The sequence below is a fragment of the Antechinus flavipes genome, chromosome 4 (assembly GCF_016432865.1).
Source record: "Antechinus flavipes isolate AdamAnt ecotype Samford, QLD, Australia chromosome 4, AdamAnt_v2, whole genome shotgun sequence".
Lineage (NCBI taxonomy): Eukaryota > Metazoa > Chordata > Mammalia > Dasyuromorphia > Dasyuridae > Antechinus > Antechinus flavipes.
In genome coordinates this window covers 115,234,138-115,260,114 of record NC_067401.1, presented here as the reverse complement: position 1 = coordinate 115,260,114, position 25,977 = coordinate 115,234,138, and the positions used below count along the sequence as shown (strand labels likewise).

Here is a 25,977-nt window from a genome sequence, read left to right as displayed (position 1 = left end):
ATGACATATCTAATGGAAGAGCTCTTGGAATAAGAAGCTAGGAACAATGAAATGAAAAATATCCAAGAAAGATTCAGTAAGTAAAACCTTTTTACAAAGATTTTTAATTTATAAGTTTATTTGTAAAGAATTTGAGCTTATAAACTTTTTTCACCCCTACATTTCTTCAGTTTTAGATCAAAATAGTTCCTTTTTCTGTCATGCTTTATGTGAATTTTTAACATAATCTTGTTGGCTAAAACACTCAGAAAAACATAAAGCTCAGTTTGGTAATACAAATGTACTAGACTTTTTAATTGCATTATTTAAATTTATTTAAGTTGCACATTCTACTGTTTTCCTTTTGCATATTTTGTTATGATGTCATGAGGAATGATATGTATATAAGTACTTTAGATGTTATGAAGGAATGAAAATGACATTTTGTCATGAAAATGATATTCTGTTGGCTGCCAAGTTGCTAATTTGTTGCCAGTGGTATTTCTTTCCAATCAATATCAACAATAAGAACAGAGAAACTACATTGTTTTTCTGTTTGTCCAAAAAAAGATAAGAAAGTCTTAGTTTTTGTCTCAATTTTTTTTCCATTTTGTAGCTTGCATAGTAAGCAGTAGAACAAATCTCAATTGTATTCATTTATCTCGTTTACATTGATTAATGGACTGATTTTTTTCTAACTTGGTTACATCAGTGTTTTTTTATTTGTTAAAAAAAACGAATCTTTGGATCATCGATTTGAAACTAGATAGGGCTTTAGAGACCATCTAGTCCAAATTCCCCTTTGACAAATGAGGAAACTAATTCTCAGAAAGGTAAAATAACCTGCTCAAAGTCACACCAGCACTGAATGACAGAAGTGGAATGTGAACCTAGGTACTCTGTTTCCAAATATAACATCGTCTCTATAACAGTTGAAATTGCTTGACTTCTAAATCAGAAGCATGTAAAAGTAAGATACAAAGAGTTAATGTTTAACTGTTATATTATGGGCAGGATTGGATATCAAATATGGTGTTTTTGACTCTTTGAATATACTTGATAAGGCTACAAAACTTTGCTGAGTAATCTTGCATATAATTTGCTTTATAAAAATGAAATGCAGTCTTTGTATTACTGCAAAGTGGATGAAGTAATAAAGCTTTGACTAGTAGAGCCACTTTTTATGCTTTAAGTATACATTTTGAATTTGAACAAGCATTTATCAATTTTATATTTAGGTCATTGATAATTAGGTGTGTGATGTGAAAATTGTGAGCCTGTGAATTAAACTATATAATTAAAAAAATTCCTACAGAGTGATATTACATTGTTGCTATCTTCTTTTTGGTTATGTCCTTTTAATCATTTGTTTGCCCAACTAACCATGATACAATTTAACCATACTTTCTTGGTTGGTTTATTTTCAGTTCCAGTTATCTCCCTCCCTGTTCCTCTCCACTATTCATTGAGAAAGTAAGACAAAATCTCATTACAAATATATATGGTCAGGCAAAACAAATTCCTGCATTATTGTCTGTGCACTTGATTCCTTCATATGAGGTTTCCCTATGGGACAGTGTTAGAAACCTTATTGAAATCAAGATCATTAAGTTTCTTTTTCTTTTCTTTTCTTTTTTTTTTTATGCTGAGACAGTTGGGGTTCAGTGACTTCACACAGCTAGGAAGTATTAAGTGGAATACTGAGACCTGATTTGAACTCAGATCCTCTTAACTTCAGGGCTGGTGCTCTACCCACTGTGCCATCTAGCTGCCCCCATTAAATCTCTTCTTGTTCATAGCAACTGAATGTTGTAAATGTAGTATACCTAGATTTCAGCATATCTTTATGGAAAAGATGGAAACTATATTATAGCTAGGTAATTACCTGTCACTGTTAGGTGACTTTAGAATTCTTTGACTTGAGACTGAAAGTAGTGATGAATGAATGGTTATGAGCGTGGAGGGAGGACTTCAGTGGAGTCCCAGGGAACTGTCCTTAAATCATGTCCTATTGCATTTTTTTTTTAATCAGTGATTTGCTTGGCATGAAAGATAGCATGCTTTTCAAATTTGCACATCATGCAAAGCTTGGAGAACTGCCAATAAACTGAATTCTCTTGAGTCAGGATGCAAAGAGAAAGTGATGAACCAAAATAATGGGTTAAATCTAATAAGATGAAATTTAGTAGAGTAAATACAGTATCTTAGAGTTGGTTTAAAAAATCAGCTTTGTAGAAATGGACAATTTATGTGAAAAAGGATTTGGAGTTAGTGGACTGTTAACTTAATATAACATAATCACAGAATACAAATGCATTTTAAGTAGCATTAAGAGAGTCATAGTATCCAGAATGATAGAAGTAGTAGCTTTTTTATAACTTAGGTCAGGCTGTATCTGAGAAGGATATGTTCAACTCTGGGAGCCATATTTTAGCAGCAACATAGAAATACTGGAGCATTTTTAAAAAGGTTGGAAACCAGGATGTTGTGAAGTCTAGAGATTGTGCCATAAGAGGATCAGTATAAGAGAAGATTTTATTTTATTTACAATAATAGCTTTTTACTTTCAAAATACATGCAAAGATAGTTTTCAACATTCACCCTTGTAATATTTTTTGTTTGTGTAAGCTCTGGTGTTCTAGTACTTCTCTTTGTCCTGGATCTGCCTCCTAGGACTGGAACCTGGATCTGACTCCAGGTAAAGCTACTGAGTCCTATACTAAGCAAAGTGACTCCTGCAATCTCTTTCTGATCAGTTAATTGTCTCACCATTTTATTGTCTGCGCACTGAGAGCTCTGGACATCTCCCCTGCTGTTTCTGATTCAGTCATTTCCAAGAGTTGCTGCTGGTTTGCTGGGGTGAGACCTCTGCTGGTACAAGCTGCACTGGATTGTGTTCCACTCTCATTGTGGTGTGACATACCTCCCCTTGCCAATCTTCCAAGTCATTTTAGAGTGGAAAATTGTTTCACTCTGTCCTTTTGTGGGTTCTGCCTCTTCAGAATTTATCTTGAGGCATTATTTAAAATTATTTGAAGGAGAATTTGGGAGAACTTAGGTGACTTTCCTGCCTTTTTGGGACCATTTTGGCTGAGCTCCTTTCCCTCTCCCAAAACCTACCTTCAATTTTTTTAGGTGATTTTCCTATATACTGTGGTGGAAAAAGGATCTTCTGTCATTACTCAGTGATTATTACTAATAGTGATTTAGTGATACCATTTGCATATTAATTTAGTTCCCTTTTTATTGTCCTTATTACCAGTTTAAAAAAAAAATAGACCTTAGCTCATTTTTTTGCTTTAGCTTCCCTGACATGATTTTTTAGGTCAGGGTTTCATGCCGGGTTTCATGCTTATGCTTCACATACTTCAGAAAACCTCTTATGCAGTTTTATTAATTTGTTTAGTTGCTTTTACCTTTTCTTCCTTATTGATGTAATTTGTGATCATAATATCAAAATTTTATTTTTTAGAATACATGTCCTTGAGCAGTCTTCTTCTTTAGAATCAGGATTTGTTTGTTTTTTACCTTTTCTGCTTTATTTGAGCATATGAATAATTTAGTGACCCTATTCTCTCCTTATCTCATTTTATAGTTTGCAACCCCAATTTTGCCTTTTCATCCTTATTGATTTTCTAAAACTCCTTCATGGGAAGGTAGGCTTAACATTCTGTGGAAGCCTCTCTTAGTTTCTTAATATTTTCTGGATACTAGTATAACATATGAGTTGTCCATTTAACTGTTATTAATGCTATATGACTCTAATGCATTGTTGCTGAAGTTGTAAACTAATCCAACCATTCTGGAGAGCAATTCAGAACTACGCACAAAGAGTTATCAACCTTTTGAATTGCTACCTAGTCTTAATCACTGAATGTTGCTGCCATTCTGAGACTGTTAATCTGTTGAAGATCTTAGCTTAAAAAGACCAAAGTCTCCCATTTCATCCAGGGCTATCTCCAGTCATCTTGAGCTGTATTTTGGCACTGGAGGGGAAAGTGAGTCAGGTGACCTTGCACTGCCATCTCTCACTTAAATCCAATTCATGTGCATGTCATAGCATCACCTCTCTAATGTCATGGTCCTCCTCAAAAATGAAGGACAAACAACAACAAGAAAAAATGTTTATAAGTACTTTGGTATTTAAGATGTATACATGGTAATCTTGGACTTCAGGAAGTTTATTCCTGATTAGGGGAGAACTTTTCCTATTGAGCATACATTTTGAATGATATAAGACAATTTTTGTTTATGAGAATTAAATGCTATAGAATTTCAGAGGAGAGACATAAATTATTGACTTCAAACAATTTTTAGTCTTTATTTTGAGATGTCATGATTCACATTAAGCACCATTAAGAACCTTTGAGGTACTTACAATCTGCTAAGTGCTGTAAGGATATTGTTAGACTGGAGGTAAATAGTGATTAGGTTGATGAAGAGTCAGAAGATCCTGCCATATGAGAACAGGTTGAATGAAGGTGAACTTAGATTAGAGAAGGCTTGATTAGGGATGGAATGGAATAATATCTGTCTTCAAGAATCTGCATGGCTGGAATATGAAAAAAGGATTAGATTTATTCTTCCCAACTCCACAGAGCAGAATTCATGAATGGAGGATCAAAGAGACAAATTTAAGCTTGGTACAAGGAAAAGTTTCCTTTACAGAGCTATCCCAAAATGGGGTAAAGTTCCTTAGGAAGATATTGATTTCTCCTCAGTAGAGAACAAAGAGTGGTTAGCAATTTTGTTATTGGATGTTGTAAAGGGTGCTTCTGTTTAGGTGTGAGTTGGACTATCCAACTTGCAAAGAAATTTTAGATATTTTGGTCATGACTTTATGGCCTGTACTGACACACTCACTTTTTCTTTCCTTGTGTGAATATATATAAAGGAACACAGATTTAGATTTAGAGGGAACCTTAGAGACTATTTTATTCAAACCCTTCCGTTTTTGTATAAAGGAAATTGAGACCCACATTAGTTGAATTAGTTGCCAAATCACATAACTGAGACGTGAACCATGTTTGGTAGTTGAACTAAGGTGTTTTTTAAAATTCTATTTTGTACTGTGCTGCCTTTTGGATTCTCATTTTTAGACTACTGACTTAGGAACTCTTTAAGTTGGGGAAAACTTGTATCATATTTACTAATTTTTAGTTTAAATTATTTACAATTGGATCAAAATGATCAATTTTGAATTAATTAGAGGAATGCTATTAGATAGCTGTATTGAGTATTAGTAATAAGAGGCTATGAAAGAAAATGAGCCACCAAAGTTAAAAAATAATCCTGCTCTATTTGTTTTGAGATCTTAATAAACTAAGGAAGAATAAACAATATGGGAGAAATTAAAAGGGCTAAGTGGCACTGTGTCAAAATATAATGCTGAAATGTAAAGACTAGTTGAAAAAATATGTCTTAAAGAAATCCTTATAGAAAGAGAAGGAAATAATTACCAGATGCCATCTTTAGTGTGGCAACTTCTGAGTGACTATAATTTATTTTTAGTCTTTTCTTTTTTTTAGCTCTTTACCTTGTTCTTGTAAACTCTACTTCCTTTCACTTTTCAACTGGTCCTGATCTGGTTTTGAACCTCATCACTAAACTGAAACTGCTTTCTCAAGGTTATCAGCTATCTATTTAATGTAATGACTTTTTCTAAATTTCTTCCTGATATATCTCTGTGGTCACACTGTTGCATCTTCTTTTTTCTGACTTTTTTTCCCTCGGGATTTTGTGATCTTCTCTCCTAGTTCTCTTCTTCCTTTTCTGGAAGCTCATTCTGTCTCTTTTATAATAGTTCATATTCTGTCTTCTTTCTCATATTCATAGGTATCCCTAGGCCCTTTTATGCCATTACATCCTCTTTCTTGATGATCTCATCATCTCCCAAGAGTTCAATTATATCTAGATAGATGACTCCCAAATGTATATATCCAGCCCTCATTTCTGAGCTCAACTGTTGATTGAATATCTCCATCTGAAAGTTCCATAGACTTTGGAAACTCAACAGTTTCAATTCAGAACTAATTGTATTTATCCCAAACCCTCCCCTCTCAATTTTTCTATTTTTGAGGGTGCTACTGTCCTTCCAGTTACCTAGGTTTACAACTTCAGTGTCATTTTTAGCTATTCATTGGCAATGATCCCATATATCTGATTTTTTCTGAATTGTGTTGTTTCTTTTTCATAATATTTGTCTTGTATACACCTCTCCATTCATACAACCATTACCTCAGTGCAGGCCCACATCACTTCTCTTTTGAATTGCTGCAGTAACTTCCTAGTTGATTTTCCTGACCCAAGTCTTTCCCCAGACTATCCTTCACTTAGTTATCAAAGTCATCTTCCTAAAGCTTACATGTGTTATATGTAAAGGTCAGAGGAGGAGCCATGCACAGTGCGATCAGAAACTAAAGAGGCCTTGAAGCTTGAGATCCCTGGAAGTGGATGTCTGTGAATCAGCAAGGACTGCCTCATGAGCTGGAGCTCTGATCGCATTGAGATCTGCATCATCAGCGGGAGGCATCTCCTTCTCTAATTGGCTGTGCATGCGACCCCATAGACCCTATAAACTGTGGGGCTGAGGAAGTAGGTCCTTTTTACCGGGAGTTTTACAAGGAGTAACTAAGAGTGAGCAGGCGGTCAGAAGGATAGCATATAAACATATGAATAAAAGATACTGAGCTTGCATGTAACTGTTCTTGGGTGCTCTATCGTACATTAAACCACCATGAAGTGGTGGTCAAAGATCTCTGAAGACCTCCGACAGAGATTGGTCTAAGATTGGTATAAACACTATACTAGACAGTGGCCAGAGATTCCTCTGAGGGCCTGGGAATTAGGAGAGACTGGTGATAGTGATTGCTGAGTGGGCAATCACAAGTGGCACCCAATGTATGGCCCTGTAAATTATGAGACCCCCATAATTAGGAAGGCATGGTAGTTCCCCACCTGGGAGGAAAGGCAATGAAGCATTATGTGTCTAGCTATGACAAAACCTGAGGGTACAGTTGTACATGCAGCTCAAGCTTATGAGTTAGAAAATCAAACAAGTGATCTTTTAACAAAAAACATGCCCAATGAAAAGCAGAAGGTTTGCTCCCCTACTCCAAGGCATAGCACATTTACCGGGTTACAAGCCCTTAGATGACCAAGATAGTAAAGAAAATTACCTCGCACACCTCTTAAGTACTACTCAGCAAGAAGAGATGGGTAAGGGGATTAAGCATATAGAACAAAAGGAACTTCACCTGTAAGCAGAGTCAGAGAACATGACTTTTTGAAACTACAGACTTATGACATCCTACCTCATTGAATATGACTTTATTGAGTGGGTTGAACACCACGTTATCCTTGCTTAATTTTGTCCACTGTTGGGCCTAGTTCTTACTGTCGTACTTTTGTTTACCTTTGTTCTGTTATATACACTCTGTAATCTCATTGATCAAGCAAGTTATTGTTGATGCTAAAGTTAGCTTGATGTGATGAGTGGTTCCCACTTTTCAAGAGAAGGGAATTTTAAGGGTCAGAGGAGGAGTCCAGTGTTTCCTTTGACCTCTAGGGACAAAATAAAATTCTCATTACGTGAGAACAGCATGAGTTCTCATTTTTCTATAAATGTTTGTATAAAATCCTCTGTTTTTTTTTTTCACTATAAAGAGTATAAAGTCGTCATTTTAAATTCTTTTTCAACCTGCCCTCTCTCTGATTTAACAATATTCTTGTATTTTATTCCTATCTAATAATGCTACAATCCAGCAATACTGGATTGCAACACTATTTTTTCCTTAGAAAACCACTCCATTTCCTGACTTTGTATAATATTGTGGACTTATTCCCCATGCCTGGACGGCTTTCTGATCCTGCCTCTACCTGAAATCTTACTTTCAAGAGTCTTTACCCATGGAACTACCTTTGTCCCTGCCAGCACCTTCCTCTTATCTTCTTCTTCGCTTCATTTTCTTTGAAATTTCCTTTACTTTTGCCCTGTAAATGTCTTGTATGTGCTTAAAATTGTTTTTAATTTAGTATTTTATTTTTCCCCAGTTACTTATAAAGAAAATTTTTAACATTCATTTTAAAAATTTTGAGTTCAAAATTCTCTTCCTTCCTCCCCACACCTTTCCTCTCATTGAGAAGGCAAGCAATTTGATATATGACATATCATATTTGCATGAGTAATCATGCAAAACATTTCCATAATCATTTTGTAAAAGAAAACAGATAAAAAAAAATAAAGTTAAGTTTAAAAAAAGATAAACTTCAATCTGTATACAGTCACCATCAATTCTTTCTCATTTTTCATCATAAGTCCTTCAGAGTTGTTTTGGATCATTGTATTGTTGAGAATAACAAAATTGTTCACAGATGATAATCTTACAATGTCGCTGTTACTTTGTATACAGCAAATTTCACTTTACATCAGTTCATGTAAGTCAAGGTTTTTCTGAGAGCATCCTGCTCATCATTTCTTATAGCACAGTAGTATTCCAGCATAATCACATACCACAGTTTGTTTACTACCCTCCCAATTTATGATCATATCCTCAATATCTGCTTCTTTGCTCCCAGAAACAAGCTGTTATGAATATATATATATATATATATATATATATATATATATATGTCCTTTTTCATTTTGTTTTGTGTTTTTTTTTAATCTTTTATCTTTTGGGATACAGTTCTAGTTTTGGTATTGCTAGGTCAAAGGATATGCATGGTTTTATACTCTTTTGGGCATAGTTTCAAATTACTCTATGAAATGCTTGAATAATTCACAATTCTGTCAATTTTATTTTCCCCACATCCTCTCTATTATTTGTCATTTTCTTTTTCTGTTCTATTGGTCAATTTAATAGGCATGAGGTAGTGCCTCAGAATTGTTTTAATTTTCATTTTTCCACTCAATAATGAGTCAGAACATTTTTTCATATGGCTATAGATAGTTGTGGTTCCTTCATCTGAAAACTGTTCATATATCTTTTGAATTTTTTTTTTAAGGTGTGTAGTCTGTACTCTTAGAATATGAGAGTTTTTTGGTGCCTGGACTATGTTAATGTTTTTCTTTGTATCCCCACTTTTTAGCACAGTGCATGGGAAGCAAATAAGTTCTTAATTGTGATGTTCTTCTTCTTTTCTGAAATATATGATGGTTCTCTGTGGGAACAGATTTCTTGGGGAGGTTTTCTGGAGGCAGCTTTAGTATCAGTTCAAAGTAATAATCACCTCAAAATGCAGCTAGCTGATAAAATCCAAACGTTTATTTTCTTCTTCCAAGTCTTGTCTCTTTCCTTGAGCCCGATTAGCTTTCTTAGAGGCCTATCTCTCTGCTTGGTTCCAAGAGCTCTTGCAGCTCTCTCTGAATCTCTAGGTTTCAGTCTCCTTGGTTCTGCTCCTCCGAATCCCTCATTCTGCCCAACTGCAGTCTCTAGCTTGTCAATCTTCTGAACTGAACTCACTTGAGCTTTCTTTGATTCCAAGAGCTTTCCTTGCTAATCTTTTGCCTCTAGCAGTTTCTGCTTCTAGCTCAACTCCGACTCTTGGCAATCTTCAGAATTGAACTGACTTCACTGACTCAGCTCCTTTTTATGCTCTCTCTCAAAGGTTGACTCCTCCTCTGAAAGTGGGATTATGGGAGGTGTGGATTCACAAAGTTACAAAGCTAACTTTGTGTGTCTCCCATACTTGTGAACACTTGTGAATCTTCCAGGCTTGTAAACTAATGTGTGTGAGCTAATGTGTGAACTCTCAAAGGTGCTAACTTAAACACACAAGCATTCCTTCTATCAATTCCATTGAGTTATCACCTTGTTTCAAGTTCTGGCCCATAACATTAATAAATATTTGAGTAATTTCTGTCTCACAAGATTTCTCTTTTGTTTGTTACCTTCTTTCTACAAAGATGATTACCACTCTAATTGAGGCCTTGATCACTTGGTTTTTGGATATTGCTTCTTCAGTCTTCTCAAATTGACTGCAATCTATCTTTCTTTCTTTCTTTTTCTTTTTTTAAATTTTTATTTAATAATTACTTTATATTGACAGAATCCATGCCAGGGTAATTTTTTTACAACATTATCCCTTGCACTCGTTTCTGTTCCGATTTTTCCCCTCCCTCCCTCCACCCCCTCCCCTAGATGGCAAGCAGTCCTATATATGTTGGATATGTTGCAGTATATCCTAGATACAATATATGTTTGCAGAATCGAACAGTTCTCTTGTTGCACAGGGAGAATTGGATTCAGAAGGTAAGCAATCTATCTTTCTAGATTGATTTCATATGACTTTTTTATATGCATTCTATCTTTTGACCAACATTTACTCCATTTACTGCTTGGTCTCTCTTAAGTTTTTCTAATCATTCTCTGCCTATTTTTCTTTTTCTTTCTTTTTTTTTTTTTTTTTGGTATCTTAATTATATTTATTTTTTAATTTTCAAAACATTTGTGTGGACAATTCTTCAACATTAGTCCTTCAAAATCCTGTGTTCCAATTCTCTCCCTCTTCTCTCATGCCCTCCCCTACATGACTAGTAGTCCAATATATATTAAACATGATAGAAGTATATGTTAAATCCATTATATGCATATGTATTTATACAATTATCTTGCTATACAAGAAAAAAGTGGAGCAAAATAAAATTCAAGCAAACAACAAAAAGAGTAAAAATGCTATGTTATGAGCCACACTCAATTCCCACAATCCTCTCTTTGTGTGTACATGGCTCTCTTTATCACTGAACAGTTGGAACTGGTTTGAATCATCTCATTGTTAAAAGAGAGCCATGTTCATGAAAATTGAACATTGTATAATCTTTTTTTTTTTTTAATTTTTTATTTAATAATTACTTTATATTGACACTCGTTTCTGTTCCGATTTTTTTTTTCCCCTCCCTCCCTCCACCCCCTCCCCTAGATGGCAAGCAGTCCTTTATATGTTGGATATGTTGCAGTATATCCTAGATACAATATATGTTTGCAGAACCGAACAGTTCTCTTGTTGCTTAGGGAGAATTGGATTCAGAAGGTATAAATAACCCGGGAAGAAAAACAAAAATGCAGATAGTTTACATTCATTTCCCAGTGTTCTTTCTTTGGGTGTAGCTGCTTTTGTCCATCATTTATCAATTGAAACTCAGGTCTCTTTGTCAAAGAAATCCACTTCCATCAAAATATGTCCTCATACAATATCGTTGTCGAAGTGTATAATGATCTCCTGGTTCTGCTCATTTCACTTAGCATCAGTTCATGTAAGTCTCGCCAGTCCTCTCTGTATTCATCCTGCTGGTCATTTCTTACAGAACAATAATATTCCATAACATTCATATGAACATTGTATAATCTTGTTGCCGTGTATAATGATCTGGTTCTGCTCATCTCACTTAAAATCAATTCATGTAAGTCTCTCCATGCCTTTCTGAAATCATCCTGCTGGTCATTTCTGACAGAACAATAATATTACATAACATTCATGTAGCATAATTTATTCAGCCATTCTCCAATTGATGAGCATTCACTCAATTTCCAATTCCTTGCCACTACAAAAAGGGCTGCCACATGTTGGGTCCCTTTCCCTCCTTTAAGATCTCTTTGGGATAAAAGCCCAGTAGAAACACTGCTGGATCAAAGGGTATACATAAATTGATAATTTTTTGCCTCTGCTCAGTTTACAAAGTGATCATCCTAAACTGCTGATTTGATTAACTCATATCCCTAATCTGCCAACTTCAGTGACTCTGTCTTGCTTCCAAAATTAAATTTAAAGGGGCATCTAGATGTTGCAGTGGATAGAAGACCAGCCCTGAAGTCAGGAGGAACTGAGTTTAAATCTGACCTGAGACACTTAATACTTCTTGGCTGTGTGACCCTGGACAAGTCACTTAACCCCAATTGCCTCAGGGGAAAAAAAAATTAAAATTTTCTGACCAGCAGGATGATTTCAGAAAGGCCTGGAGAGACTTACATGAACTGATGCTGAGTGAAATGAGCAAGACCAGGAGATCATTATATACTTCAACAACAATACTGTATAATGATCAATTCTGATGGACATGGACCTCTTCAATAATGAGATGAACCAAATCAGTTCCAATAGAGCAGTAATGAATTGAACCAGCTATACCCAGCGAAAGAACTCTGGGAGATGACTATGAACCATTTAAGAATTCCCAAATCCTATATTTTTGTCCACCTGCATTTTTGATTTCCTTCACAGGCTAATAGCACACTATTTCAAAGTCCAATTCTTTTTGTACAGCAAAATAACTGTTTGGACATGTATACTTATATTGTATTTAATTTATACTTTAACATATTTAACATGTATTGGTCCACCTGCCATCTGGGGGGAGAGGATGGGAGGAAAGGAGGGGAAAAATTGGAACAAAAGGTTTGGCAATTGTCAATGTTGTAAAATTACCCATGCATATAACTTGTAAATAAAAAAAAAAATTAACATTTTCTGTTTGACTTTTAAAGTATTTAATATCCTGGGCCATTCCTATATTTCCAGTCTTTTTACACTTTACTCTCCTCTATCTGTCTACCCCATAATATTCTGTCTAGTGACTCTAATCTCTCTATTTTTTCCTTACATAAGACATTCCATTTCCCTTCTCCCATTCAGTTTTAATTTTTTTTAATGTTTTAGTATTTTTCTTTACTTCATTTACATTTACATTTGTTTTTAAAACTTTGAGTTCTCGATTCTTTCCCTATTAGTATCAAATGGTTTTGATGACTGCTGCTTTATAATATAGCTTTAAATCTGGTACAGCTAGGCCACCTACAATAGCTTTTCTCTTCATTAATTCCTTTGAAATTCTTGACCTTTTGTTCTTTCATTTGAATTATTTCTTTTTATGGCTGCTTGTAATATTTTTTCCTTGGTCTGATAGTTCTGAAATTTAGCTACCTTATTCCTTAGGGTTTTAATTTTGGGGTTTCTTTTAGGAGGTGTTGGATGAATTTTTTCAATGGTCATTTTACCTTCTGATTCTTTGATATCCTGGCAGTTCTCTTTGATGATTTCCTGAAAGATAGCTCTTTTTTTCATCATGTATTTCAGGGAGTCCTTACATTGTCTCTTCCAGATCTATTTTCCAGGTCAGTTGTTTTCCCACTTAGGTATTACACAGTTTTTTCTATTTTTTCAATTTTTGGGTTTTGCTTGACTGATTCTTGTTGTCTCATAGAGTCATTCATTTCCATTTGTTCAGTTCTGAATTTTAGTGAATTATTTTCTTCATTTACTTTTAAAATTTCTTTTTGTATTTGTCCAGTTGAATTTTTAAATGATTTGTTTTGTTCTATGGAATTTTTTTACATTTCACAAGTTATGTTTTTAAAGGAGTCATTTTCTATTTCACAAATTCTGTTTTTCTGGGACTTGCTTTCTTTTTCCATTTTATCAAATCTATCTTTTAATGAGTAATATGTCTTTTCCAAACCCTCTTGCAAAGTTTTCATTTCCTTTCCCCATTTTTCTTCTAGCTCTCATTTAAGATCCTTTTAAATTTTTTCTAGGAGACCCTTGTGTGATAGGCACCACGTTATATCAGCTTTTGGGGCTTCATCTGAAGACAATCTGCCTTTAGTCTCCTCAGGGTTTGAAATCTGTTGTTCTCTTTCTCCATAGAAGCTGTCTATCGTCAGAGTCCTCTCTATGTTTTTACTCATTTTGTTTCAAAAATTTAAGGTCTGCTTTTAAGGTGGAGGAGGTTTTTCCAAGGGCCTGCAGCTGCTCTGGGTCAATGCTGATTCACTCCCAGTGCTGGGTGGGCATGGCCAGGTCCTGTGAGATTCTGGTGTTTAGGGATTCTTTATTGATTTTTTTGTATGTGTGTTGGATGTTTTATAACTTCTCTGCTGATCTACTGGCATGTAACCAGGGCAGAGTGGCCAATACTGCTGCAGATCCCTGTAGATTCCTCCCTGTAGATTCTCTGCCATGTGGAGTCCACACCGCCTGTAGAGTCTGCACAGCTCTGGATTCTGCACTGTTTGCTCTGGAGTTCATGCTCAGCTGCTTATGCTTGGCTGCCTCTCTCCCATTTCCCAATTTAAACAGACTTTTTCTGGTGATCTTTGAAATTATCTTCTGCTGATAATTTGTTGCACTCCTAATATTTGTGGGTTCTGCCACTCTGGATTTGCTAATTAGTCTGAGTGTTGTAGAGAAGGTTATTTCCTGTGTTGTCTCCACCATCTTGGCTCCGCGTAAGAGTAAGTCCTCCCTCTTACTATCTGGCAGGGTAAGATAGATTTCTTTTTTTTTTTTTTTTTAAGTATAGCTTTTTATTTACAAGTTATATGATGAGTAATTTTACATCATTGACAATTGCCAAACCTTTTGTTCCAATTTTTCTCCTCCTTCCCCCCATCCCTTCCCCCAGATGGCAGGTTGACCAATACATGTTAAATATGTTAAAGTATAAATTAAATACAAGTATACATGTCCAAACAGTTATTTTGCTGTACAAAAAGAATCAGACTTGGAAATAGTGTACTATTAGCCTGTGAAGGAAATAAAAAATGCAGGTGAACAAAAATATAGGGATTAGGAATTCTATGTAATGGTTCATAGTCATCTCTCAGAGTTCTTTCCCTGGGTATAGCTGGTTCAGTTCATTACTGCTGTAAGATAGATTTCTATATCTCTATTGCCCATTCTCATGCATTTTAACTTAGTCTTTAACATGCCTGAGATTCTTTCTTTCTTAGTCTTGGTTTCTTGTTTTCTCTGACTTTCTTTGAGTTTCATCTCAGATTCCACCTTCTGTTAAAAGCCTTCATTGTTCTCCTTTAATACTTTGCCCCAATGTCTGGAAATTTTTCCCTTGTTAACTCTGCCTATCCAAAAAAAAAAATCTTTCTTTTTCTTCAAGGTCCTTCATGAAGTTGCGCCAGTGTCCTTGAAGCTAAAAGTGATCTTCCCTTCAACCCTTCCATCCTCATCTTTTGTCTTAATATTTATTTCTATACATGTATATCTTTACCCTTTAAGTTGGAAATTGTGTTGATTTTCATGTTTGTAGTCTTAGTATCCAACATAGTGGGTTCTAGAAGCATAAGAAAGGATTTTTGAATTGAAAATGATTCTCAGTTACTAAGCTCCAAAATATTTTTCTACTTTCCCCCTTCCATTTTAAAGACACAAATGCCCTAAGGCATTGATGACAGACTTCTGGAAGGTTTTTAAGTATTCACTTTACTGGGTGAACTGTGAATTTGGAAAGTAGTTCATCTCTATTAGGATTTATTTAGTTTCCTATTTTAATTATTCTTTCTATATTCATACTCATCTTTTATGTTTTTACAATATGGGAAGCTTACAGGTGCTATTAGAGCTCTTTAAATTTTGACCCTAAATAAGACTCCTTTTGACTATTCAAAAAGCACATTTTAAATTCTTTTCTGCCCTTACTGCATGCTATTTTATATTACACTTGCATATTTACCTTGCACATATATCCTTAGTATTTGAATATGTTTTTAGAGGTAGGGATTAATATTTTTCATCTTTGAATTCCTTAAATCTATACCTAATTCCTATTCTGGAGATCTGTTCATTCTGGACTTTATCTATTATTATACTTTCTTTTATGCACTTTATCATGTAGCCAAATTGATTTTTTCCTCCTCCATTTTTTGACTTTGCACAGTTTGTTCTCTTATTCCTGGACTGAGAACATACTCACTTCTTATGCCTCTTTTTCTCACCTCTATTTGAGAATAGTTAGATCCTAGTATGGCAGAAACTAGGCATTGATCCACATAACACCATATACCAAAAAAAAGTTCAAAATGCCTTCATGATCTAGACTTAAAGAATGATATTATAAACAAATTAGAAGAACATAGAATGGTTTACCTGTCAGACCGTGGAGAAGGAAGAAATTTGTGACCAAAGAAGAACTAGAGGTCATTATTAATCACAAAGTAGGTAACTTTTATTATATTAAGTTAAAGTTTTTGTACAAACAAAGCTAATGTAGACAAAATTAGAAGGGAAGCAATAAACTGATAAAACATTTTCACATTCAAAGGTTCAGATAAAAGCCTCTTTTCTCAAATACATAGAGAATTGACTCAAATTTATAAGAAATAAAGCCATTCTCCAATTAAAAAGTGGTCAGAGGATATGAACAGACAATTTTCAGATGAAGAAATCGAAACTATTTCTAGTCATATGAAAAGGTGCTCCAAATTACTATTGATCAGAAAAATGCAAATTAAGACTATTCTGAAATACCACCATATACCTCTCAGATTGGCTAAGATGACCAGAAAAGATAATGACTAATATTGGAGAGGATGGGAAACTGGGACACTGATACATTGTTGGTGGAACTGTGGATAGATCCAACCATTCTGGAGAGTAATTTGGGACTATGTTCAAAAAATTATCAAACTGCATATCCTTTGATCCAGCAGTGTTTCTACTGTACTTTTATCCCAAGAGATCTTATAGGAGGGTAAAGGACCTCTTGTGCAAAAATGTTTATGGCAGCCCTCTTTGTGGCAAGAAAATGGAAACTGAGTGGATGCTCATCAATTGGAGAATAAATTGAATAAATTGTGGTATATGAATGTTATGGAGTATTATTGTTCTGTAAGAAATGACAAGCAGGATGATTTCAGAGAGGCCTGGAGAGACTTACATGAACTGATGCTAAGTGAAATGAGCAGAACCAGGAGATTATTGTACATGGCAACAACAAGATTATACTATGTTTAATTCTGATATATGTGGCTCTCTTCAACAGTGAGATGATTCAAACCAGTTCCAATTGTTCAATGATGAAGAGAGCCATGTATATGCAGAAAGAGAACTGTGGGAACTGATTATGGACCACAACATATCATCTTCACTCTTTCTTTTGTTGTTTGCTTGCATTTTGTTTTCTTTCTCAGTTTTTTTTTTCCTTCTTGATCTGATTTTTCTTGTACAGTAAGATAACTGTATAAATATGTATACATATTGGATTTAACATATATTCTATCATTTAACATGTATTGACCACCTGCCATCTAGGGGATGGCATGGGGCAAGGAGAGGAAAATTTGGAACTGAAGGTTTTGCAAGGGTCAATGTTGAAAAATTATCCATGCATATGTTTTGTAAATAAAAAGCTTTCATTTAAAAAAAAAAAAGGAGGGAGAGAGAAAATAATAGATCAATTCACCATTCCATTAACTATGCATTAGTGTACTTATCTTTCACTTGACTATTTCATTTTTACCATATTGCTATATGTGAGTTGAAGCCTCAATTGTTTTGATTTGCATTTTTGTTATTGTTGTTTTGAATATACTTATCATGTGATTATTAATAGTTCACATGTCTTTTGAGAACTGTTGGTTCATATTTTTGCTTTTCTACTACGGAATGGATTTTGATCTTAAGTATTTCTTTTTGTTCCCTATATATAGCTTAAATATCAAGCTCTTATTAGGGATAGTTAATATGAAGATTCCCCCTCCAACCTTATGTGTCCAACATCTTATTAAGTAATGTGCTTTAAAAGTCTTTACCATAATCAGAGTCTAATTTGGCAAGAAAGCTATTAATTGAGAGTCTTTTGCCTCTCCAACACTTTAAAAAATACTATAGGCTGAATGGCTTAGTTAAATTAAATGTGGGTCCTGCTGTCTTGTGATGATAGGATTGTAGAAGAAGAGGAGGAGGAGAACCAGGAAAGGCTTCCTGAAAGAGTCAGTGCCTGAGCTAGAATTTGAAAAATGAAAAGGATTTCAAGAGCTAGATGTTTAGAGAAGGAGGAGTGCATTGAAAAATGTATGGATATATTAACAGTCATGTAGGTGGGAAACAGTAAGAAGGCAGATAGGTTTATTTGATTGGACTACACAGTATACGTAAAATGTGGAAGGTTTTTGCATTGTGTATCTTAAGAAGGTAGTGTCATATTGTATCGGGGAGGGTTTTGGTTAGTTGGGAAGAAATAGGGCATGTAAAACAGGAGGCTATTGCAATAATTCAGGAGAAATACTTGAATTTGCTAGAAAATGTATAATGTGAAATATAAATTATATTTGGATTATTTGTTGATTTAGATCATTTGTGCTATAGTCCTACATTCTTTACTATCTCTTCCAGAAATTGTACTTGTAGTTATTTTCTGGCAGTCCTAATAAATTAACACTTTGATGTAACAAGTAGTTTTAAACAAGTGACATTGAACATTTTGTTATTCTACATATATTTTACATATTAGGAACGGTGTAAAAATTTTTCTAAGAATTTATGCCCAGACTTCTTTCACTTATCTAGAAAATGGAAACATGCCCTAAAATATTCTTTTTAAAAATTGTTTATAGATGTGTCTTATTGAAAACTTAGTTGAAAAAGTTTAGAAATTTTGATTATGCTTTTTCCCTTCTGTTTTTATATCTGTCTTTTCTTTCTAAATTACAGTCACAGATGTAGAGCTGAAGCGACTGAAAGATGCCTTCAAGAGGACTTGTGGACTTTCATGTTACATGGGCCAACAGTGCTTCATTAGGGAAGTACTTGGGGATGGCGTTCCACCAAAAGTTGCAGAGGTAATTTTAAAAAATCATTTAGGTTTTCCTTTGAGAAAGTTGCTTTTTGTTCTAAATCTACCAGTGTCTTCTGATTCTTTCCATATTTATTCACCTTTGTGGTTTGTTTGTTCCTTATTTTTCCTTTTCAATAAAGATTATATAGATTTCTTATTATATTACAGTGGATTGTCTCCTCAGAGTCCAGTCTTTCTATTTCTGTTGACCTCTGATTTTTAGCAGCCATCTGACAATAGTTGGATAATTCCTCTTTTCTTGACTTGTGTTTCCCTGAGATACAGGGATCTATATCTTATATAGATCTATATAGAGAAGTACAATTAGTTCTGTAAACTCATTAGAATTTGTAAGGAATCATTTAAATTGTAATTGCTAATAGAAATAATTGGTATAAATTATATAACAAAATGCAATCTGTTGTTATATATGCTTTTGTATATTATGGCATTATGTCAAATAAGAACCCAATAAAATAATAAAATCAGTCAATTAGTGGGAAACTTATACTTAGCCTCCAGCCTTGAACTTCAACTTGTGAGGTAGAATCAGGTCTTGCAGAACAGCAGGGAAATGTACAGTGGCCCACCGCCCCTTTCCAAACAGATATAGAGGAAACTTGACTAAATCTAGATGGGGAAGATAAAAGAAGACATTATAATAAGTTCTTTTTTCTTGATCATGTTGGCATAGATTGACAAAAAGATCTGTAGTTATTGTAGATAAGGACTGATTAGGAGTATACACACACACACACACACACACACACACACACACATGCACACACACGCACACATACATACATACATACACACGTGCATGCACATGTACTGTGTACATACATATATATAAACATGCATACAGTACTCCAGGGCATAGAGAGAGGCTTTGCACTAGGTCATTTCAAACCCCTTCTGGGGTCTTGAAGTGATAATAAGTGTGAGCTGACATCTTTATTACCCACTTTGTAATTCTGGGGTATAGGTCCAGGGTAGATTGAAGATGGAGTATCTGTGCCTAGATGTGGCACTCTGGGATAAGGCACAGTCACAAGGCTTATGGGCTTTATTGAGGAGGAGAGAAAATTCAGAAGCAAGCCTCAGAAGGGTGGTTCAGATCCTAGCTGTAGTTCAGTTTCCAGTCTGAAGCCTTTAGAGCAATGACCAAGGCTGGAATTCCAGATCAAAAGAGATCCTGCAGTTCTGTCTTCATTAGATGTTATTCTTCTTCCTTCACATTCTCTCTGTTCTTTATACATAGCACTCTTATCTCCTGACTTATCCTTTGCACTCTTCATCTTCCTTGCCTGGAAAATACTCCCCTTCATCTTTCCTTTACAGATTACATTACAGCTCAAACTCTTCTATATAAAGTTTTTTCTGATGCCCTCAAGTGCTAGTGTCCTTCTCCTTAACTAATATTTAACTACTTTGTTTTTGTTTTATTTTTCTTGTGTATGTACTTGTGTACATCATGACTCTCCGAAATGTAAGCTCCTTGTTTCATTATTATATTTGCATCCTCGTGGCCTATCACATTTCCTGGCATATATAGTTGGTATTTAATAAATGCTTGTTCCTTTAGTAATTGATTGATTGTAGGTTTTTGCTTCAGTAAAATTCAAGCTCTGATAACAGGGACTTTTGAATCCCACTGGTTGGGGATGTATTTTATCACCACACACTAACTAGCACAGTGCCTAGAAAATAGTAGATACTTAGTAAAAGCTTATTAAATGGAATTGAATTGTAAAGTGTTTACATTCAAGTAAGAAAAGAAATTGACATTCTCCTTTATAACCCTCCATCTCTTACTTGACTCATTATATCTGGGTATTGCTGCACATAGAAAGAGTACTAGAAGAATACTAATCTGAAACCTAGATATGATAGATTAATTCAGTAGTCATCTCTTTCTGAATTCTACTACATTTACATTTTCCTATCTTCATGTAAATTACTAACTTGATGGTTTATAATTGGCAAGTTTTCACTTAAAGTAACTTTCAAAATAACATCATAAACTTGGAAAAACAAAGTTAATAATGAAATATAACCTGTCATTAAAGAGATCATTAAAGATAATGGGATTAGTGAATTCCTTTTATAAAACACTATGTCAAATATATTATCTACTTAATCAGTATTTAAGAGCTGTGCCAGATGTCAAAAATATTTACCTCAAATGATTTCTTAGATACTAACAATTTTCTTATTGAAAACAGCATGATAGGGACTTCTGGTCATCATGGCGGAGAGAACACACGCATCTACTTAAGCTCCGTCTTTTCTCTCAGAATAATTTATTTCATGATAAGCCTCGGAATTAATGCTTGACCGAAAAACACAAATAATTGCCAAGAGAAGATATCCTTGAAATTTGCCAGAAAAGGTCTGTTTTTGCTCGAGGGTGGGGACTGTTAGATCAGGCACAGACTGAAGGCAGGCAGCGACAGCACAGCAGACAGAGTAAGGCAGGCAGCTCACATCTGAGCAGACCAGAGGCGGGTGGGTGTGATCTCAGCCTTTCTGCGGTAAGAGCTTTATCACAGTATTGGCCACTTTGCCTTGGCAGCAAGCCAGTAGACATTCAGAGAAGCTAAAAACACAAGGGGTGAAGACTATAACCTGAAAAGCTAGGGTCTCTTGGGACCTGGCCTCACCCACCTCACTCAGCACGCTCTCAGAATCTCAAGAGTGCAGACGCAGCACAGCCATTGCTGTCTTGCTAGTGCCTCACTGCTACCCTTGCAGTCTGTAGAGAAAGCTCGGTGATACCATCCAACTCCCCCTTCCTTCCCCCCCCCCAAAAAAAAAACAAAAAAAACAGACTGTGTTGTGTTTGTGTGTGTGTGTGTGTGTGTGTGTGTGTGTGTGTGTTTTATTCTTCTTTAACAAAATGAGCAAAAAATTAAAATGGACTCTAACTATTGATAGCTTCTATATGGATAGAGAGCAGACTTTAAATCCTGAGGAAACTAAAAACAGACTGTCTCTAGATGAATCCCCAAAGGGGAATATGATCTGGTCTTCAGCGCACAAGACTCTCATAGAAGAAATTTAAAAGACTCTCACAAGAGAGCTAGAAGAAAAATGGGAAAAGGAAAGGGAAGCTTGGCAAGAGAGTCTGGATAAGTCATCCCACTCATTTAAAGAAAGAGTGGATAAAGAAATCAAATCCTTGAAAAACAGAATTAGTGAACTGGAAAAAGAAAATAGCTCTCTAAAAAATAAAATTGACAAAATGGAAAAAAATTCCATAGAATAAAACATCTCACTTAAAAACTCAATTGGACAAGTAGAAAAAGATATAAAAAAAGTGAAGAAAATAATTCATTAAAAATCAGAATTGAATAAATGGAAATGAATGACTCGAGGAGACACCAAGAATCAGTTCAAACAAAACCAAAAAAATGAAACAATGGAAAAAAATGTCAAATACCTTCTTGGGAAAACAACAGATCTGGAAAAGAGATCTAGGAGTGATAATCTGAAAATTATTGGACTTCCTGAAAAATATGATGAAAAAAAGAGCCTGGACACTATTTTCCAGGAAATTATCCAAGAGAACTGCTCAGATATTATAGAAACAGAGGGTAAAATAGACATTGAAAGAATTCATCAATCATCTATTGAAAGGGACCCTAAAATCAAAACCCCAAGAAATATAGGGGCCAAATTCCAGAACTATCAGACAAAGGAAAAAATACTACAAGCTGCTAGAAAAAATCAATTCAAATCAAATAAGGATTACTCAGGATCTAGCAGCATCCACATTAAAGGATCGAAGGGCTTGGAATCTGATATTCCAAAAAGCTAAGGAACTTGGTATGCAGCCAAAAATAACTTACCCAGCCAAAATGAGCATTTTTTTCCAGGGAAGAAGATGGACATTCAACAAAATAAGTGAATTTCATCTATTTCTGATGAAAAAACCGGAACTAAACAAAAAGGTTGATTTACAAATAAAGAACTCAAGAGAAACCTAAAAAGGTAAAAACAAATCTTGGGAACTATATTTCTGCCCTAAAGATATATAAAAAACACATGTATACTTTGTCCTAGAAAATAAAGGTAGAAAGGAAATTGTACCAGGAAAAGGGTAAAGTGGGAGTACTACATCTAATGAAGAGGCAAAGGAAACCTGTTATTTTTTGAGAGAAAGAATGGAGGGGATGAACATAGTGTATATCTTATTGTCATCAGAATTGGCTTAAAGAGAAAAATATTAGACATATTCGATTTATGGTGAAACTTCTCCCACCTCATTGAAAAGTGGGAGGGGAAAAGTGAAAAGCGAAGGAGTAAGCTAAGCAGAAGGGAATACAGAAATTTTGAGGGAAAAGGGTAAGATAGGGGGAGGACTCTTAAAGTGGGGGGGATACTAAAAAGGGAATGCTGTGAGAAGCAAGTGATGCTCACAAGTTTAATACTGGGGAAGGGAGTAAGGGGAAAGAAAAGGAGAAAAACATAAACAGGGGTTAACAAGATGGCAAGTAATACAGAATTGGTAATTTTAATCATAAATGTGAATGGGGTAAACTCCCCCATAAAGAGGAAGCGGTTAGTAGACTGGATTAAAAGCCAGAATCCTACAATATGTTGTTTACAGGAAACACACTTGAAGCAGGATGATACATACAGAGTAAAAGTAAAAGGTTGGAGCAGAACCTACTGTGCTTCAGGTAAAGTCAAAAAAGCAGGGGTAGCCATCCTGATCTCAGATCAAGCAAAAGCAAAAACTGACCTAATTAAAAGAGATAAGAAAGGGCACTATATCTTGCTAAAGCGTAGCATAGATAATGAAACAATATTAAACATATATGCACCAACTGGTGTAGCACCTAATTCTTAAAAGAGAATTTAAGAGAGCTGTAAGAAGAAATAGACAGCAAAACTAGAATAGTGGGAGATCTCAACCTTGCACTCTCACAATTAGATAAATCAAACCACAAAATAAATAAGAAAGAAATCAAAGAGATAAATAGAATACTAGAAAAGTTAGATATGATAGATCTTTGGAGAAAACTAAATGGTGACAGAAAGGAGTACACTTTTTTTCTCAGTAGTTCATGGAACTATACAAAAATCGACTATATATTAGGACATAAAAACCTCAAACTCAAATGCAGTTAGGCAGAAATAGTAAATGCATCCTTTTCAGATCATGACCCAATGAAAATTACATTCAATAAAAAACCAGGGGAAAATAGACCAAAAAATAATTGGAAACTAAATAATCTCATACTAAAGAATGATTGGGTGAAATAACAAATCATAGACATAATTAATAACTTCACCCAAGAAAATGACAATAATGAGACATCATACCAAAATGTGTGGGATGCAGCCAAAGAGGTAATAAGGGGAAATTTCCTATCTCTAGAAGCCTACTTGCATAAAATAGAGAAAGAGAAGGTCAATGAATTGGGCTTGCAACTAAAAATGCTAGAAAAGGAACAAATTAAACCCCCCCAGTCAAACACTAAACTTGAAATTCTAAAAATAAAAGGAGAGATTAATAAAATTGAAAGTAAAACAACTATTGAATTAATTAATAAAACTAAGAGTTGGTTCTATGAAAAAAACCCAACAAAATAGATAATCTTTAGTAAATCTGATTAAAAAAAGGAAAGAGGAAAATCAAATTGTTAGTGTTAAAAATGAAAAGGAAAAACTCGCCACTAATGAAGAGGAAATTAGAGGAATAATTAGGAATTACTCTGCCTAGCTTTATGCCAATAAATTCGGTAACTTAAATGAAATGGAAGAATACCTTCAAAAATATAACTTGCCCAGATTAACAGAAGAAGAAGTAAATTGGATAAACAGAACCATCTTAGAAAAAGAAATAGAACAAGCTATTAATCAATTCCATAAGAAAAAATCCCCAGGACCAGATGGATTTACATGTGAATTCTACCAAACATTTAAAGAACAACTAATTCCAATGCTATATAAACTATTTGAAAAAATAGGGAATGAAAGAGTCCTACCAAATTCCTTTTATGACACAGACATGGTCCTGATACCTAAACCAGGTAGTTTGAAAACAGAAAAAGAAAATTATAGACCAATCTCTCTAATGAATATTGATGCTAAAATCTTAAATAAAATATTAGCAAAAAGATTACAGAAAGTCATCCCTGAGATAATACACTATGACCAAGTAGGAGTTATACCAGGAATGCAGGACTGGTTCAACATTAGGAAAACCATTACCATAATTGACTATTATCAATAACCAAATTAGCAAAAACCATATGATCATCTCAGTAGATGCAGAAAAAGCATTTTATAAAATCCAACATCTATTCCTAATAAAAACACTCGAGCGTATAGGAATAAATGGACTTTTCCTTAACATAGTCAGTAGCATCTATTTAAAACCATCAGATGTAATGAATATAAACTAGAACCATTCCCAGTAAGATCAGGAGTGAAACAAGGTTGCCCACTATCGCCATTATTATTCAATATTGTATTAGAAACGCTAGTCTCAGCAATAAATTGAGAAAGAGATTCCTTATTAGAGTAGGTAATGAGAAAACCAAATTATCACTCTTTGCAGATGATATGATGGTATACTTAGAGAACCTCAGAGATTCTACTTAAAAGCTTTTAGAAATAATTCACAACTTTAGCAAAGTTGCAGGATACAAAATAAATCCACATAAATCCTCAGCATTTTTATACATTAATAACAAAATCCAACAGCAAGAGATACAAAGAGAAATTCCATTCAAAATAACTGTCGATAGCATAAAATATTTGGGAATCTGTCTACCAAAGGAAAGTCAGGAATTATATCAGCAAAATTACAAAACACTTTCCACACAAATAAAGTCAGATTTAAATAATTGGAAAAATATTAAATGTTCTTGGATAGGCTAAGCGAATATAATAAAGATGACAATACTCCCTAAACTAATCTATTTATTTAGTGCTATACCAATCAGAATCCCAAGAAACTATTTAATGACCTAGAAAAAAATAACAAAATTCATATGGAAGAACAAAAGGTCGAGAATTTCACAGGAATTAATGAAAAAAAAAATCAAATGAAGATGGCCTAGCTGTACCTGATCTAAAACTATATTTTAAAATACCATTTGGTATTGGCTAAGAAATAGATTAGTTGATCAGTGGAATAGGTTAAGTTCACAGGAAAAAAATAGTCTAACTATAGCAATCTAGTGTTTGACAAACCCAAAATTTATCCCAAAGTTTGGGATAAGAATTCATTATTTGACAAAAACTGCTGGGAAAATGGGAAATTAGTATGGCAGAAATTAGGCATGGGCCCACACTTAACACTGTATACCAAGATAAGATCAAAATGGGTCCATGATTTAGGCATAAAGAACGAGATTATAAATAAATTAGAGGAACATAGGATAGTTTACCTCTCAGACTTGTGGAGGAAGGAATTT

General features: G+C 34.5%; 1 protein-coding gene across 3 annotated transcripts in view; it reads left to right on the top strand.

Moving 5' to 3' along the window:
* Positions 1-25,977, top strand: part of USP32 (ubiquitin specific peptidase 32) — a 242,267-nt gene that overhangs the window by 27,109 nt on the left and 189,181 nt on the right. For all 3 annotated transcript variants that reach the window (XM_051994086.1, XM_051994085.1, XM_051994084.1), the window contains exon 2: positions 18,421-18,548. In XM_051994086.1, coding sequence (XP_051850046.1) covers positions 18,421-18,548 — 128 coding nt within the window. The remainder of the gene's footprint in view (positions 1-18,420; positions 18,549-25,977) is intronic.